General features: G+C 39.4%; 1 protein-coding gene across 4 annotated transcripts in view; it reads left to right on the top strand.

Annotated features, from left to right (window-relative positions):
* Positions 1–19,220, top strand: part of Pibf1 (progesterone immunomodulatory binding factor 1) — a 159,803-nt gene that overhangs the window by 65,150 nt on the left and 75,433 nt on the right. For all 4 annotated transcript variants that reach the window (XR_013109239.1, XM_076930667.1, XM_076930668.1 and 1 more), the window contains exon 11: positions 18,430–18,595. Coding sequence is in view for 3 of the 4 variants with exons in the window: in XM_076930667.1 (XP_076786782.1) it covers positions 18,430–18,595 (166 nt within the window). In the remaining variant the exon portion in view is untranslated. The remainder of the gene's footprint in view (positions 1–18,429; positions 18,596–19,220) is intronic.

Genomic DNA, 19,220 nt, shown 5'->3' with positions numbered 1-19,220 from the left:
TTAATAAACCAAGGAATAAGAACTCAGAAAACTGAAACAGTCTGGACTGGTGCTGTTAATCAGAATAATTTATTGAATACAGTTTAACAGCACATGTAACATAGGTGTAGATGTAAGTGTGTATCTCTCTAGTTAGCTTAAGAATGTGTTGGTAATGCAACCCAGATTTCAGGTTCCTTCATGTCATAGTCTCTTTTTAAGCTGGAGCCATGTTTTGGTCTAAGTTCAGGCAAACTCCGTAATAAGAGTGTGTTAATCACAGTGGAGAAGGTAAGTTAGAGCAGATGAATACATGAGTATTAAGAAGGGAGCCAGGTGCTTGCTCTCCTGAGGACCTCTTAGTAGTAACATCATGTTTGAAAGTTATAGACAATACACAGTTTAGTATACATGTTTTTAGGATGTTTCTAAGAAATCTAGAGTCATAGCCATTCATTATGAATTTGAACAAAAGCAGAGAGGACAAGCATGCACTTACACAGCTCGCCTTACAAACGCTACTGCTCCGCTGCTTTAGGGATATTTTCATAGATTTACATTTGATAAACATACCCACTCCCAAAAAATTATATTAAAAAAAATTGAAATGCCAGCTAACTAAATCAACTCCTAAAAACTAAAGTTAAAAGTAAGATATTTTCCACGATTATTTTAAAATATGTTATTTACTGGAAGGAAAGTCCAGAGAATTACCAGAGATGAAGTGTGAGTGTATTTCTCCCACTTGTAAATGAGCTCTTATTTCCTACAGTGTATATTCTGGTCTACAATGACTCATTTTCAACATGTTTCAATTTAACTCCTAATACATTTTTAAACTTGGCAGGCATATTTAGATGAACATTATTTCCAATTTTAGACACAGCTTCTAAATTATACTTAAGTTTTGCAGTCATCATAAACAGTTCTTTCAGTAAAAAGGAAGCAGGATTGATTGGAACTGTGTGTTTTGAAGAAGGGAAAAATGCCGTCTTTAAATTTCATTATATACAAATGCTAAGCGATACCTGATAAGCTGTAGTTGTGACTTGTGTAGTAGTGTTTAGTGAAAGAAGGAATCCAAAAAAAGTTATAACTTACCGTGGATAGGACATATTGAACTCTTCACCATGCCTAGCACCATGGAAATATTCTACATGGATAATTTTTTTTTTTTGTGATGCTGACATTGGAGGTAATATTTTAGTTTTTATTCAGACTCTATTTTGGTTACAAAACATAGACCCTAACCTTACTGGGCAGAGAACTACAGGAGTGCAAAAGCTATGACTGAGCCACCACATAGAAACAGAGGCAGGCAGATCTCTGTGAGCATGAGGCCAGTCTGGTCTACTCAGTGAGACCCTGTCACACACACACACACACACACACACACACACATACACACACACACACACACACAAAGTAAATGAGTGTGTAGAGGATTTTTATTTTTTTTACTCAGGATGAATTTTGTATTTACCATTTAATAGAGCAATATAAATCTTCTAACATACTTAATTTGGCTGGCCTATCTAGTATTAATTTTTAATAATATACTTTTTGATGTTGTGATCTTTATACAATGTCTTACTATTTTTAATACTTTAAAGTTCATAAAACTTTGGAGTTGAAAAAAATCTATCATTGGAAATAGATTAAAAGTCATATAAACTCACGGAGACTGAGGTAGCATGCACAGGGCCTGCACGGGTCTGCACCAAGTCCTGTGCATATATATTATGGCTTCCAGTTTAGTATTTTACAAGATTCCTGAGTGTGAATGAGTGCATCTCTGTGCCTATATCTGTTTCTTGAGCCTTTTCTTGGGCTCTTCTCTTACTAGTTATTTGTTTAATCCTGTTCCAATGTGTTAGTTTTGGCTTTATTTTATTATATTATATTTTATTATCCTTTAGAAATCTATTTTCTGATGACAGAAAGGGGATGGACCTGGATGGGAGGTGAGGAGGAAGGGACAGGAAGAAGTAGAAAGGGGGAAAACTATCATCAGGATATGTTAGGTGATAAAAAAAAGATCTATTTTAAGTAAGTGAAAAAAGAATATATTCCACTAGGTCTGAAATATGGGAGACATTAAAGAGACTGTGTAATTTTTCCCGAGTTACACGGTTACTGGAAGCAGAGCTAGGATTAAGAAAGACATCTGATATTTGTTTCTGTTGTTGTTTGGTTTTATTTGTATGAGATAGTGTTTCATGGAGCACAGGCTGGCCTCAAACTGGCTTGTAGCCAGTACTTGAACTCCTGATTCCTCTGCTTTAACTCCCAGGTTGTAGGAATACAGTTTTGTACCACTACCTCTAGATTAAAGAAATTTCTCTCTGTTTCTAGTTCAATTGTACTGCCTGTTGCAGGATTATATTAAGCTTATGAAACAGTATGTGAAGCATAAATATGTATGATATTATACAGCACCAGTAAATAAATTTATACTCTCACATACACTAAATACTCAAATATACTAAACATGACAAAATTGGAAACCAAGCTTTGTGCCAGTTTGCTTTTTCCAAAAGCTCTAGGGAAGTCCTCTTCTTAGTTTTTCCCAGATCTGGGGACTCCAGATGTTCCTTGAATTCATTGGCTTGTGGCCACATCTTCACTGCAGGCTCTGCTCTTGCCTTCCTGTGCTTATAGGATATAAGATCCTTGTGATAGCATTTATTACCTACTCATGTAATGTAGATCAGGTTCCTCATCTTCACATACTTAATCACACCGAAAAAAATCGATTTTCCTAATAAGACACTATCTGCATATTCCTGGAGCTGGGGCCTGGACAGGTCCTATGAGAAGCTGCCGTTCAACTCACACATGAACCTTTTAATCCACATGAATTACAGATTTAGATGGGTTCATTAATTGAAATAACATTTTGTTTTTAAATTCAACCAGAATTTTCTATCAGCTAATTTTAGTAGTAATTAAAATTCTATATTTGTATAAATTATCTTCTGAACTTTAATGGCATGCTATTTAACAAATTACTAACTCTTGAGCAAAATGCCATCTCAGAGACTTGAGTTTGTGTGATTTATGACATATATTTATTGTAAGTTAAAAGTCACTTTCCATTTTATTTTTTATGTCATTTTTGAGAGTGTCTTGTGTATCCTGGACTGACCCTGAAGTTTCTGTAGAGATGAGGATGAACTTAAACGTCCAATCCTCTTGCCTCTGTCTCTATGTGCTACGATGCCAGGCTTGTACCATCTGCTGAGACAGGTTTATGCAGTGCATGAGATATAACAAGGGCTTTGTGCACGCTGGCTACTCATGCTAGCTACATTCCTAGCCCAGTCTCCCGTAACTTTTATCACGTTCATTACAAACCTCATGACTGTCAACATCAAGAGTTGTAGTAATTATTTTAAAAAAGCGGCCTCCAGTCAATCTGACTGTCTAGGCTGCAGCGGCTCTGCCTAGCTGAACGCGCACTGTAGCTAGAAACAGCCAGCCAGAGACACCAGCCCTGCCACCCACAAGATGCCAGCATGGGAGATGGCTCTGCTAATCTTCCACGCTGTCTCTGCAAGGCGGGGCATTGCCCAGGCTATCCCGCCAACCACATGGGCTCGGTACAGATAAGACTCTAATGCTTAGATTATCCAAAGGCTTATATATTTGGTAATGATCAATAACAAGATGCCCATACAATCAGAAGTGTAACCCAATACCCAGCCTAGATATACCAACTACCTTTGACTGCTACAGACAAGCAAACATCAGCCTCCATGTCTTTCTCTCTCATTTTCCTCTCCTCCTAGCTCTTCCTCTTCCTTCTCCTCTTCCTCCCTTACTCCTCCTCTTCCTTCTCCTCTTTCTCCCTTACTCCTCCTCTTCCTTCTCCCCTTCCTCCCTTACTCCTCCTCTTCCTTCTCCCCTTCCTCCCTTACTCCTCCTCTTCCTTCTCCCCTTCATCCCTTACTCCTCCTCTTCCTTCTCCTCTTCCTCCCTTACTCCTCCTCTTCCTTCTCCTCTTCCTCCCTTACTCCTCCTCTTCCTTCTCCTCTTCCTCCCTTACTCCTCCTCTTCCTTCTCCTCTTCCTCCCTTACTCCTCCTCTTCCTTCTCCTCTTCCTCCCTTACTCCTCCTCTTCCTTCTCCCCTTCCTCCCTTACTCCTCCTCTTCCTTCTCCCCTTCCTCCCTTACTCCTCCTCTTCCTTCTCCCCTTCCTCCCTTACTCCTCCTCTTCCTTCTCCCCTTCCTCCCTTACTCCTCTTCTTCCTTCTCCCCTTCCTCCCTTACTCCTCCTCTTCCTTCTCCCCTTCCTCCCTTACTCCTCCTCTTCCTTCTCCCCTTCCTCCCTTACTCCTGTTTCTACCTTACTCCTCCCACCTTAGCTCCTCCCACACAATACTAAAATAAATTTTGAGGCAAGCTATATTGACTTCATTGGTTTTACAGTGGTAAGGATAAAACCCAGGGCCTTGGGCAAGCTAGGAAAATCTGTTGAGCATCATCCCAGCCTTTGGTATTTTGACACAGAATATTATTCTTCGGTCTTGGATAGGGTGAGAAGAGATACCATGACCAAGGCAATTTTTCAAAGGAAAACATAACTGAGGCTGGCTCACAATTTCACAGATTTAGTCCATTATCATGGTGAGAAGCATGACAGCCTGTTGAAGACCTGGTGATGGAGGAACCAGGATGAAGCCAAGGAGGTGATTGTCTTCTGCAGGCAGCCAGGAGGGGTCTGAAATTTGACACTGGGAGGAGCTTGAGCATAGAGATCTCAAAGCCCACCCCCACAGTGACACACTTCCTCCAACAAGACCACACTTAGTCCAACAGAACCATACCTCCTAATAGTGCCTGTGGACCAAGCATTCAAACACATGAGTCTATGGGGGCCAAACCTACTCTATCTCATACCACATACTCTGTCTCAGGCTAGCCTTGAACTCTATGTAGCCCAGGTTAATCTGGAATTCAAAATTCTCCTGCCTCCATTTCCTAAGTACTGACATTACAAGTGTGTTTACCATCACTTAGACTATTTAATTGCTGTTTTCTATGAAACAGTTATGGGACAAAATTTGCTCTATTAGCTGTCTTATTGGATGAGACTTAGAATAATTTGTGTTTAAGCATACATTTTGTTCTCCCTTATTTTAATAAATGTTTATGGGAAACATACTTTTATGTTATATGTCAATTATGTGAGCATTCATTTTCCTTTTATAAAAATCATTACTACACATGAAAACATTCTCTCTTAGGGTTTTATTGCTGTAAGAAACACTATGATGGCTACACCTCTTATAAAGGAAACCATTTATTGTGGTTGGCTTACACTTTCAGAGGCTGAGTCCATTTGTGTCCTGGTGGGAACCATGGCAGCATGCAGGCAGACATGGTGCTAGAAATGCAGGTGAGAGTGCTAGATCCACATTGACAGGCAGCAGGAAGTGAATTGGCTTGAGCTGGTGAGCTGAAAGCCCACCCTCTGGTAACACACTTCCTCCAGCAAAGCCACACCTACTCCAAAAAGGCCTTATCTTCTAATGGTTTCACGTGTCTGTAATCCCTACATTCAGAAGGCTGAGAGAGAGCACAATGAAATTACGTCCATCTGATAGAGTAGACAGACACTTCCAGGCCAGCTTGAGCTACATAGCAAGACACTGTCTCAAAAGTTAATTAGTATTTTGCTGGAAATGAAGAAAGAGGGTCAATATATAATTTTGTGTTTCATACAATTATTAGAATTAAATGTAATTTATTATGCAATTTGAAGTTCTCAATAACTACTCTTTATTATTATCATTCAATTAGTTAATTTTGAAGTAAGATATGTAGGTGTTATTTTTACAACCATAAAAGTTGCGTTAGTTTGAAAAAACGGTCCCCATAAGGTCATATATTTAAATGCTTGGTCATTAGGGAGTGACACTACCTGACAGGGCTTAGGAGGTGTGGCTTTATTAGGTTGCTCTGGCCTTGTGGAGAGAGTGTGGCACAGGGGTGGGCTTTGGGTTTTCAGATGCTCAGCCCAGGCTTAGTAGCTCCCTGTCTCTTCCTGCTGCCTGTGGATCTAGGTGTAGAGCTCGGAGCTCCTTCTCCAGCACCACATCTGCCTGCACACCGCCATGCTTCCCACCATGCCAGGAACGGACTAAGCTTCTGAAACTGTAGGCCAGCCCCAAATAAATGTGTTCCTTTATAAAAAGCCACCATGGTCATGGTGTGTCTTCACAATAGTGGACCACTGGATAAAGAAGTAGATCACGCTCTGACTAGCTCTGTTCAGGCTGCTTCATGCAGCTGAGTAATAACTCCCCATTATAATGCTTTCTAAAGGAATCTCTTATGTAAAACTTACCACATACGCTAGCTGCTAGCAATTCAAACTCTTGTGAGTTTCATGCATTTTTGTTTGTTTGTTTGTTTGTTTGTTTCGAGACATGGTTTCTCTGTGTAGTCCTGGCTGTCCTGGAACTCACTTTGTAGACCAGGCTGGCCTCGAACTCAGAAATCCGCCTGCCTCTGCCTCCCAAGTGCTGGGATTAAAGGCGTGCGCCACCACCGCCCGGCATGCATTTTCACACTTAAAAAATATATATCTATGTCTTAGGGTTTCCATTGCTATGAAGTGACAACATGCCTACGACAGCTTAGAGGGTTAGTCCATATCATCATTGTCGAAAGCATGGCAGTAAGGAGTCAGACATGTTGTTGAGGAGCCCGAGGTTCCACAACTTGATCTGCAGGCAGCAGAAGGGGACAGTAGTTCACAATGGGCAGAACTTGAGCATAGGAGACCTTAAAGCCTGTCTCCCCTGTGACACACTAACTCCAATAAGGCCACACCTCCTAACAGTGCCACTCCCTGTTGGCCAAGCATATTCAAACACATGAATTTATGGGGGCCATACCTATTGAAACCACCACAATCCATGGGTTTTTTAATTGATGTTTATTAAAATTTTCATGAAAATTGGGTTTCATTTTACAAATGGAAAGCCTCCCTTATTTGCAAATAATTCATATACATATAAGGCTCAATGAAATGTGAACCTTGAGACAGCTTACAGAAGTAGCTTACAGGAAAATTAAACTATAGTAAGTAATCTCACACTTGCAAGAATGGATTGTTCTGTGCAAAAGCACCACAAACCATGTTCTTTCTTACTTGCCTTTTACCATTAGTTTAATCGTATACTTGATCTACCAGTAAATAGATGTTAAATGAGAAATGCATGTTGTAAAATTCACTGATTTCTATATTGAGCCTAAAGAAATGACACTTATAAACTATAAATTCGATTTTTCAATAAAAGACACCAGTCTTTAATTTCTAAAAAATTGAAGCTATGAAATAAATGCTTTTAAAGGAAATCAGGATGTCAGCCAGTTTTTCATTTGGTTAGTTCCTGTGTTCTTTAGAGTCCAATTAAACCAGTAATGCCTCTCTTATTTGTAGAAAGTATTCAACATCTATAGACTACTCAAATATTGTGTCTTAGCATTTTATTGCTGTAAATAGGTGCTTGAGAAGTACCTGAGAATTCTACATCTGGATCAGCAGGCAGCAGGAAAGAGAGTAAGCCACTGGGCTTGACTTGAGCATCTAAACCATCAAACAAAACCCAGCCCCAGTGACACACTTCCTTCAACAAGGCCACATCTCCTAATAGTACCACTCTCAGTAAGGAGGAAACCTCAATTGAGAAAGTGCCTCCATAAGATGCAGCTGCAGGCAAGCTTGTAGTGTGTTTTCTTGATTAGTGATTGATTTAGGATGGCCCAGTCCTTGTGGGAGAATCCTGGGTTCTATAAGAAATCAGTCTGAGCAAACCACAGGGAGCAAGCCAGTAAGCAGCACTCTTTCATGTCCTCTGCATCAGCTCCTGCTTTCAGGTTCCTGCTTTGTTTGAGTTTCTGTCCTGACTTCCTTCGGTGATAAGAAGTGATGTGAAAGGGAAATCTAGATCAGCCCTTTCCTCCCCGAGTTGCCCTTAGTCGTGGTGTTTCATGACCACGATAGTGACCCTAAGACAGCCCTTACTGCCTTGTGCATTGCTATGCCAGTTCTTATTTACCACTTTTACATGGTAGAACACTTGTAGCTTATATATCGTGCCATGCTGGAGCTACAAGTTACAGCTTCCTAACCACATAACTGCAATGATAGAAAACATTACAGTACTATCGAAGTTAATGGCTTAAACATTTTATAAACTTTCAATGAAATGATAGCTATAGTAGTTCTTGGAATTTATTTGTGTATAATTATGAAAAGCTGTGAATTGTGGAAAAGTTATTTTGACTTATTTTCTTTTTATGAATTTTATTTGTAAGAACTGTACTTTGTATTTAAAACATTTTGTTAATATTTGCAGGTATCATATCATTTGGAATATTCTCTTTTAAAAATGTTTTATTTTCAGTTCTATGTGTGTGGCTGGGGCAGTCTGCATGTATGAATCAGAAACCAGTGGAGTCCAGAAGAGACAGATGGTTGGTTGTGAGCCACTGGACATGAATGTGGGAAACCACACTCAGGCTGCACAAACTCTGCAAGCATACTGTGTGCAATTAACCACTGAGCATCTCTGTAGCCCCTCGTGTTGAATAACCTTCAGTAATGTTAAAGTCTAGTACATTGTTGGGATTCGGAGATGGCTCACTGGCTAAAGAATCTGCTGTGCAAGCATGAGGACTTGAGTTCAGATCCCCCCACCCACATAAAAAGCCAGACATGATGGTGCATATTTGTAACCTCAGGGCTTGCAGGGCAGAGACAGGCATGTCCCCAGGAGATCAGTGGCCAGCAGTTTTGGCTGAAATGATGAGCTCTGGGTTAAGTGAGAGAACCAGTCTCAAGAAATCAGGCAGACAGCAACAAAGGAAGATATCCTAACTCAGCCTGTCTTCCATATGCACATGGACTGGCAAAGCAAATGCACCTAGATATACAGGTATACACACGTGTGTGTGTGTGTGTGTGTGTGTGTTTCCACAATTGGACATAAAGTAGAAAATTTCATGTAGCTGAACTTATTTTTTTTCACTGTTGATGAGTACTTTTTATTTTTGTCTCTTTTTGGTGGGGATGGAGCTTACAGTTTTCTCTGTGTTAGACAAGAAAACTGAGCTACATCCCCAGCATTCTGTAACTGTGTATATACCACACATGATGAAAATCTCTGTGACTGCATCTTCACTGTTAGAAATAAGTCGTTGTAGCTTTACTCTGGTTCCTTTATTCATTGTGTGATGAACCTAAAGTTCCTTTCCTGTCAACTCCAGGTGTTTACATTGCTTGTTGTCTCTATTTTAAATGAGACTCAACATTATGAAGTCTGCACCTTACTGAGCACATCAAAAGTAAACATAAGTCTTATGTGATGTCAGAGGAGAAGGGAGAGACAACTGCATTACTCTCAGGTTTCTCTTTGTTGACGTCGTAGAGTCTGTCATGTTCTTGGGAGTAGGCCAGTGACTTGCTTAGGCTATTAAAATTGCCTAGATTTTGCACTAAGTTTAATTCATAACAGAATTTAGATTCTGTCAGATTACATTGTTTGTTCTTCTGTTTTTTAAATGTTTCTAAAATGTTGTCATGTCTCTTTGTACCATGATCAGCATTATCCAAACTGTACATTTTTAGAAACATTAATCTTTTTTTATAGCTCAGTCATACCTAACCTGTAATCATTTTTGTTTTCTCTTTTCTTCTTTCCCTATAATTTGTTTTTATCTGATACTGACACCTAACCCTGGAAATGATCATCTTAACTGGACTAGCTTCGTCATACTCTAGAAAGAAAAGAAAAGAAAAGAAAAGAAAAGAAAAGAAAAGAAAGACTGCCCTTTGTCAGATCTGCTTTTGTGTTGTAGCCTGCTATTGGCCTAGTTAACAATTTAATTTTACAATGCCTGACATCGTCAGGTAATAGGACTGCTTTTTTTTTTCAACAAAAATTCATTATGAATTTCCAGCGTGCCCACTGATATACTGGATGCTAGGAGTCCAAATATGAACTAGACAAGATCTCTGCCTCCTAGAAACAAGCATTTAATTGTACTGGATAGCATCGCCACCATTTTGCTTGACTTAGCTCACTCATTTGCCCCTAACTTGAGCTTGAGTAGTTTTATGTTTAGTTGTTGTTATTGTTGTTCTTGTTCTTGTTTTTATTTTGTCCTTGAGATTTTATTTGGTCCAAGGCAGAGCCATTAAGGTGGATTCTTAGAAATTCTGCAGCTAGTTGAGGTGGTCCTCCCAAAATACACTAGATAAAACAAAGCTCAGGGGTCATTCTTTCTATTTGGAAAGAAATCTTGTGAGTGATCAAGGTTACCAAATGTAAGAGGTTTTAAAACCTAGGACTCTGATTTCTAAATCCCCAGTGAGGAATTTACCAGTCTCCTGCAATTCTGGGCCATTTCTTGCTAAGTTAAGGTTTATAGGACGTGTCTTTTCTCCAGAAACCAATGCATCATGACTTGCTTAGTCCCTCTTAAGTTTTCCCATACCTTGTACTCAATTTCCCTCCACCCTGCCACTGATAATGCTTCACAGTCTCTATCATAAAAGCAGCCTTCAGCATGCTTCTGTCTTGTTTTCTTTTGATGGGGCCGTACTAAGGACTGAACCTTAGTTTATTTGGTCAGCAAGCAAGCACCAAGCTATACTCTCACCTGTTGTGTTTTGTTTTCCTTTCCTAAGTCTGGGTCTCTAAGTCATCCATGCTGACTTCAAGCCTGCCTCCTGAGTAGCTGGGATATAGGCATGTGCTATAGGCATGTGCATGTGCTATAGGCATGTGCTATAGCATGTGCCATAGGCGTTTACATGTGCTAAAGGCATGTGCTATAGCATGTGCCATAGGCGTGTACATGTGCTGTAGGCATGTGCATGTGCTATAGGCATGTGCTATAGGCATGTGAATGTGCTATAGGCATGTGTTATGGCATGTGCTGCCACAGAAAACAACACGTGCTTCTTCTAATGATGTTTTTAGATCAGCCCGTGTGTGTGTGTGTGTGTGTGTGTGTGTGTGTGTGTGTGTGTGTTATTCTCTCTCTTTAGCCCTGTACACATACACAGTGAAAGGACTATGGGATGGAACTGTGTGCTGTGAAGCACAAATACAGTAAATACTCTTGCTCAAAGGATAGTTCAGGCTGACATTTGAGGTGTTGTCATGGTTCCAGAAAAGACAGAATAGAAAGCAGCAGTATTCAAACAGTGTTATAAAATGTTTTACCCTAAAAGTTTATGTCCTTCACACTCTGGCTTATTTTAAAAACAGCATTCTTTTTTTGTATTTCTTTCAGTTAAGTACTTTTATTTGCACATACCTTTTTTTTTTTTGCCTTAACAAAATTGCCAAATATTACAACATAGTGTTTGTTTTACTGATGAGCTTACAATTTTATTTTATCATGATATGATAGATGCATCAAATTACTCTAAATGCATGCTTGAAATTCTCATAAGTCCATGGTACAGTTGTTAAACATACTCAGCGTTTTTTAACTCTGCAAAAACCATCTCTCACATTCATTTAAGAATTAGCTTGTAAGCCAAAAATGACAGATGTAGTATTTCAGCTGAGAAGCTAACTGGTTGAAGAAATGTAAGTGACAGAAACGTTTGCACAAATATCCAACTGCCTTTCAAATGCTTTTCTCCTACCCTATAGCAGTCATTATTGCCACATTGTTGGGAGTTTTTCTTACCTGATTGCTCTTCAGTTTGTAAAATTCCACAGTGCAGAGGGGAAGAAGACCTATGTGAGCAGAGCTTTGTGTACAAGTCTATGTGTATATACTTAAGCTCTTATAATTGCTCCCCTAATTTTCAATAAAATTTTTGACTTGCTTTCTAGGTATGTTTAGACAAAAGCATAATCTCATATAGTATTTTCTATTTTAACATCAGCATGAAGTGAATTCCTAATCAACAGTAATTATTTTTTAGTTTTAGTTTGGGAGTCTTTTGAGACAATATTTCAAATAGCTCAAACTGGCCTTGAACTTCACTATATAACTAAGGATAACCCTAAACTCCTGCCCCCCCCCCCCCCCCGCCTCTACCTGCCAACTGCTGCAATTATAGGTGTATACTGCCAGAACTGGCTACTCAGACATACTAATTCTTAAGTTTTCTATATTGAAAACATTTGCATGTGTAGTACTCATTTTAGTACTAATCTTATTATATATAACAGTAATTTTTTTAAAGATTTATTTATACTATACTTGAGGACATAGTGTACCTTTTTAAGGACTAGGGAATGCCACTCAATGGTACAGCATGTGCTTAGTATCCATGATTTGTAAAATATGCTACATTAGTATATAATCTGAACAATGGGAAATCTTTCTTGTTAAATAGTATGTAAACTTATAATTTATATATGTAAAATATATAATATGTAAAATTATAATTTAAGAAAATAATTACTTTAATATTAAATTTATGCATAATTATTTTAAAGTCAGTTACTACTTCATTATATGAAGTCAAAACAAAATTATTTAAATAAGAAGTACTTAATATCTATTTATTAAATTTGCCTTATCAAAATTTGTTGCGGGCCGTGCTCTTCCTCAACGCTTTTGCTCAACGCTTTTGGGGCTAAGTGCTCTGGTCAAGAGAGAGAGAGTGGGGCTCTTGGGGCAGGCGACGTGAAGAATGGAGACAAGACAGGGTGTGATCAAGTCTCTTCTATTGAAGGGAATTCTGAGGTATTTATATACACAAGCAGGAGAACACAGGTGAAAACACTTTACCACGTGCACCATACAGCTGAGGTCACTAAACAGCAAAACAAGCTATGTGGGATAAACAATATATTTATCAGAGTGTGCTTCAGCTGTTATAGGCTTTTGAAAACCAAGTCTTTCATCAGGGTATATGGTTCCAGATGGCTGCAAAGTTGATCTAGCCGCTTTCTACTAAAGTCGGCTCCCAACAAAAATTTGAGTTGCTTTTTGTAAAATTACCTCTAAATCAAACCATGTGAGGTAAAATTTTCCCTCTGCCCTTCTTCTCCAAGCTATCCTTTTACAATCACATTATTTTTTTAGGATGTGTTCATCTTTCTCATAACTTAAGTTCTTGTGAGTATAGCAACCTCCACGGCTAGTATCTATGTGTGAGGATAATGAATTATAGCGGCCGCGCTGCCCCACGTGGGGCGGCCAAACTGTAACGGCCCACTCTGTTCTGCAGGTCTGGGTCTAGCGAGAGAGAGTGTGGGGCAAGCAACTCGAAGAATGGAGACAAAAGACAGAGGGTCTGATCAAGTCTCAAGTCTCATTTATTGTGTCTCTCTCTCCTTTATTGTCTCTCTCATATTCTCTTGTCTTTTTGTCTCCTCTATTGAAGGGAAATCTGGGGTATTTATAGGCTTTTGCCACGTTCCTTGCAGGTGTGGATATGACGTAAGCCTTACAGGCGTCTATAGCATGGATAGCATGTGGATAGCACGTGGATAGCACGTGGATAGCACGTGGATAGCACATGAACCGCATGCCTTGCAGGCATGGATACCACGTGTGCATGTGTTTTCCTGAAGACTGAATGAACACTAAGTAAGTCATCCACTACTAAGTGGATATCCTCAGCACATAAAAATATTTTTGTAATTTACATCAAAGGGAAAGCTGGCAAGCACTATTTGAAGGTTTAATTCATAAAATATACATAGCAAGTATATATAGGTAATGAAAATATTTGTAAAGATATGGGGAAGTCATAATTTATATGCTTTTATTAGCATTTTAAGTCAATATAGCTATTTAAGGTATAAAATTGTACAGTATACCAAAGGGTTTTTTTGTTTGCGGGGCATTGTTTGTTTTTGAGACAGGTTTTTCCATATAGACCTGGATGTCCTGGAGCTCTCTCTTTGTAAACAAGGTTGGCCTTGACTCAGAGATATGCCTATTCTGCCCTCTAAGTGCTGGGATTAAAGATGTGTGCCACCTCAGCCAGCTAGTGGAGCAGAGTTTCAGATCTGTGGTCCTACAGTGTCCTTTAGAGCCGGATGAACATCACCAGCATGGCTGAGCACTATCTAAACGTTTCTCAGCTTAGAATTAGCAAATAAAAGGAAATTAATCATGACTGCATTCACATTGTAAACAAATATAAAAGGATGAGTTTCAGACTTAAAGTAGTCCAAGACACATAACGTGGAAAGGGGGGTGTAAATAAAGAATATTGTGATACGGTGCCAACTGTGTAACAGAGGAGACTGGAGTCTGTCCTCTACAGGACACATGCATGTTTGGGGAGAAGGGAGGGGTTGGACAAAGAACACTGGTAACTGATGATTTCTACAAGGAGAAATGGTTTGAAAGTAGTAGTAAAGAAAGATGTCTGTAATGTTTCAAGTTGTTATCCTAAGAATTGGTTTAGTTACTTACAGAATTCAAGAAAAGTTTCATAAATTACTTATGCAGTGGAGAGGGCAATAATGGGACTAGAAGCAGCAGTCATCCTGTGAGTGAGGGCTAACTCTCACTGTATTAGACAGGTTAGCACCTGCCCTCATCAGCCCGTTCCCTATGGCTAAATCCACTGAAGGCTAGAGAACATTGCCTGGTGAAGCTCAGCCTTCAAGGACAGAATGGTTTTCAGAAGGCTTTGACCCCAGTTGCTTATAGAATTAGAACTAAAATGCCCTACAGTCAGGATTTCCCAGTCCTAGCCAAGACTGTGAGGCCTAGGATTCTTTCTACTGGCCCATCCATGAAGCCCTGGAAGCAGGTAGCCATTCTGAGAATGTCTTCCTCAGGCTGCCACTGTGCTGAGCTTTTGCCAGCCTGCCCGGGCTCAGAAGCTCTCCCCATGTTCTTTCTTTATACTCATTTGTCCTGGTGTGCACAAACAAATGCTCTGTCTAGACCTTCTCAGTGTCCTACTTCCAAACAAGACTGCTGGGAAAGTTCCTACTGTGTGGAGCATTTCCTGGTTCTGGTGATTGCATGAACATTACCACTGATTAAAACACATTTTGTTTACTGCTTGTCTACAAAATGAGATTATGTTGTTGTGTTTCAAATCCATGTCCTGTTTTAATGTAGGGTAAGCCATGAACATTTTGTAGATAACATTTAAAAACCAGTTATTTCTGTTTTTTATCATATGTTTGAAAAACTGACATCAAGTAAAAGATTCATACTAAGAAGAATGTGGTTCATTAGCAGGGTACTCAAGTCTGTAGTCCTTGCCAATATGGAAGGAAAGGTTGGGGAGTTAGAAGACAAAATCCATGCTTTCTGGGACAGTGGCACTATGTAATCTCAGCACTAGGGAGACAGAAGAGGAGGATCGGAAGTGCAAGGTCATGTTTTCCTACAAAGTGAGTTCCAGGGCCAGCCGAACCTGAAAAAGCTCTCTCAAAGAGCTGGAGAGATGAAAGGCAGAGCAAAACAGAGAAAGTCTAAATAAATGTTCCTAAGAATTATGACCTTACTGCTGGATTGCTCTTCCTTTTCTTAATTTGTGCTTGCTATGCCTGTGTACACACTTGGAGGCAGGTACTATGGAGGTTAAGGAACAAAGTCAAGAGTTGTTCTTCTGGGGCCATCTGTGGGTTTTGTTCTGTTTTGTTGACACAGGACTTTTCACCTTGCATGCTAAGTTGCCTGATGAGGGAGCCTCAAAAATCTGCCTTTCTTGGCCTCTCCAATGCTGGGATTTCGAGCATAGGCCACCCCATCCTGCTTTGTCACCCTGCTTTGGGTTCTAGGGATAGGACCCAGGTCCTGACGTTTTTCGGGGCAAACACTATTGCTCTTCCCACAGCCCCAACTTAAGAGATTTCTTGACGGTTAACTTGCTAGTAACTTCCTGCTTTTTCTCTTTGTTCTTCTAGCTCTTAAATTTCTGTAAAAGTCTTTCTAGAACTTTCTACTATTGTTTTAAAGTAGTGTGTAATATATAGATGGCTCTTATCTAAAGAGCTGATTATAAATATATCATAAAAATAGATGGAGTCAGGTTCCAGGCCCAAATGGCTGAGGACAGGTAGGCATTCTGATTCTACTGCATAGAAGAGTTGACCTCCTAAGGTTGCTTTGCTGAAGTAGAACACCAAACATGAAGGTGCTCCTGTGCGGACAGTACTGACTTGGTTCAAGTAAGTTTACAAATGAAGAGGACGAGATGAGAGGTCTGAGTCAACAGAGAAGAATGCAACAAGTTGCGTGAGCAAAACAAGTTAAGTGGGAGTTACCTGAAACTGTAGGCTGAGCTCTGGCCTCATCCGCTCCTCAGTTAGACCGGCTTGGGTAGCTGTTGTGCTGATACAGCACTTCACAGTTCAATTTAGCAAAGTCAAGTCGTCAAGACTATTGTAAAGACATAATGACTGAAGGCCAATTCTTTCCCTAAACACCAGGAAAATAAATCGGTGCTGAGAATGATCATTTGGTTTTAGAGAAGCTCCGTCCCTAAAGGAGATCAGATGTTTGGAGACACTTATCATTTTCCGCTGGACAGTTGATTAACTTTGTTACGTTACCTGTGTTCTAACTGTGCTGCTGCTGTCTACTGCTTCGGGTTTTACTCTAGGAAAGAACATGAGTGCTGAACTGAGCTTCCAGGTGTGCTAGTGCATAAGCGCTCGGCTAATTGCCTGTTTGAAGCTGTCAGTGGTACCAAAACACCTCAAGGGTTCTAAACCCAGGAAAGGCAGATTTTTCACCTTAACCTTCTAAAACAAATTACCCTAAAGGTCAATACCTCACAGTCTCAGTGACCTATCCAAATCGACTTCAGTTGTGTAGTGTATATATGCACTGAAGTTAGCATACAGAGAAAAGTTTCCACAATATGTGCATGGTGTGGGGATTGGTTGGTGTGGGGTTGATTGTTTTGGTTTTTTGGGTTTTTTTTTTTTTTTTTTTTTTTTTTTTGGAGACAGTTTCATGTAACTTAGGTTGGCTTTGAACTTGCTATGGGGGCTAGGATGAGCTTCAATTCCCTGCTCTCATGCTTGCTTCTCCCCAGTATGACATTACAGGTGTATCACATCATGCCAGGTGATTTCATGTCTTTTATGGATTTAAATACTGTTTGACTTGAGTAAGGAGACGTTTCCATTTCAGTAAAATGCTAAATTAATAACATTTTGATCATGATATATGTGTACCACTCCATACCCATTAGAATAGCTGTAATAAATCAGACATTGATAAGTGTTCAACGAAATGTGGTGAAACTATCATGCTCTTTGCTGCAAAACAATTTAGCAAGTCCTCAAATAGTTAATAGGGTTTCATTTTAGCTACAAGAAATTGAAAGCATGTTTATAAAACTTTCATACAAATGTTCATAGTACCATTGCTCATGCCCCAAAGCAGACACAGCCCAAGCGTTCATCTGTTAAATGGATAAACAAATGTGACCTATCCACAAAGTCGCATGTTACTCAGCTGTAAGTATATGAAGTCATTTATCTGAGACAGACAGTCACAGTAAGCAAATCATTGCCGCAAGCACTTTACCTGGTGCACTGTCCCTCCAACCCCTAAAACAGTATGTTTAGTAAAATCATAAGAAGTTTTTAAATATGTTAGGGCTTTACAAAACAGCATAAAAGCTGACTTTTTCTTAAAGCCTTACTGGTACTGGATATATGGTATGTACTACCTGGAACTTTCTCCAGCCTACATGTAACACTCTCTTACCAAAGATACGTGTGCTAAAGTGAAGTGGCCTGTATTCTTAGATCACACACACACACACACACACACACACATTCATTCTCATTCATTCTCTTTCTCTCTCTCTCTCTCTCTCTCTCTCTCTCTCTCTCTCTCTCCCCCGCTCCGCCCCCAGGCACATGCACCCAGCTGGTCTCTTTTCCATGTGTGCCCTTTGACCTGGAGAGTATCCTTATCACTCATTTGTTTTCCTGTCTTCCCCTGAAATTAAAAGTTCTTTAAGAAACAAAGAACAACCATTGGTCTAGTATATTCCCATTATCTCTTACAGTTATAGTTCAATATTTAAATAAATGCATTTTAATAATGTACATAGCACAGTGCTAGATTCATAGTGACTCTGTGAAAAATACAATATATCTGCTTCTCTTTCTCTTAGGACACAATCAATATAGAATATTTTCACTGTTAGAGTATATGGTGACTTATATGTTAATTATGAATACTTTTATTATAGTTATACTTAGGAAATGAAGAGAATATTACTATCTGGGTTGTTAAATATACCATTTGATGTTTGGTACATCATTTTTTATAATATTCAAATGTATATTTTAGTATATGTGTCCATCCATATGCATTACTAAATTACAAAAGCTTTTCTGAGTAAATATATATTATTAATTATGCAATCCTAATATGATGGGGTGGGAAGTAGAGCTGAGGTTGTGCTTTCATAAACCCTCACACCTCCGTGGGAGGCTATCACCATTCTGCTTCTTGCAGGTACAGAGAACTCCAGCTTAGTACAGAAAGCAAAGTGTCAGAATTTCTCCATCAGAGTCAGCTGAAGTCCTTTGAAAGTGAGCGTGTTCAACTCCTGCAAGAGGAAACTGCAAGAAATCTTACACAGTGCCAGTTGGAGTGTGAAAAATATCAGAAGAAATTGGAGGTACCTTTATCCAGCTTTCCCTTGATAAGCATAGAGTATGAACTTTCTAAGTATATGACATTTTCGTAGACCTTTGTTTCTCCTAGAGGACTGTACCTTGTCCTCACAAGAAAATAAGGATAGAGAGCTACATACAGTGGATCACACCTGGAATCCCAGCACTCTGAAGGCTGAGACAGGAGGATCACATGTGCGAGGCTCATGGAGCCAGCCAGAACTAAGTAATAAGGCCCTATTCTAAAAACAAAACAGTGAAAGAAAAGATATATGGATAGCAGAAATATGTGTGCCACAAACAACTAAAATTGATTTTAAAAAATTAAAAAGGTTTCATTCACACTAACAAAAAATATATAATTATTGGGAATACTCACGTAAGAAAACTGAAACTGACAGGAAGAAAACTGTAGAGCTACAAAGATGTATATTAAAAAGCACCATCTTTCTGGAATGGGATAGTTGGTACTTTACATTAATCAAGAAAACTGTTTCTAATGTTTTACCATATAAAATTTTACATTTGTTTGTTTTCATGCTTGTGAGTGTTCACGCTTGTGTGCATGGTGGGCAACGTTTGGAAGTCAGAGGACAACTCAAGGTAGTCAGTTCTGTCCTTCCACAGTGT

This window comes from Arvicanthis niloticus, chromosome 3 (assembly GCF_011762505.2).
Source record: "Arvicanthis niloticus isolate mArvNil1 chromosome 3, mArvNil1.pat.X, whole genome shotgun sequence".
Lineage (NCBI taxonomy): Eukaryota > Metazoa > Chordata > Mammalia > Rodentia > Muridae > Arvicanthis > Arvicanthis niloticus.
The sequence above is the reverse complement of the archived record's forward strand: the minus strand, read 5'-3'. Positions and strand labels throughout refer to the sequence as shown.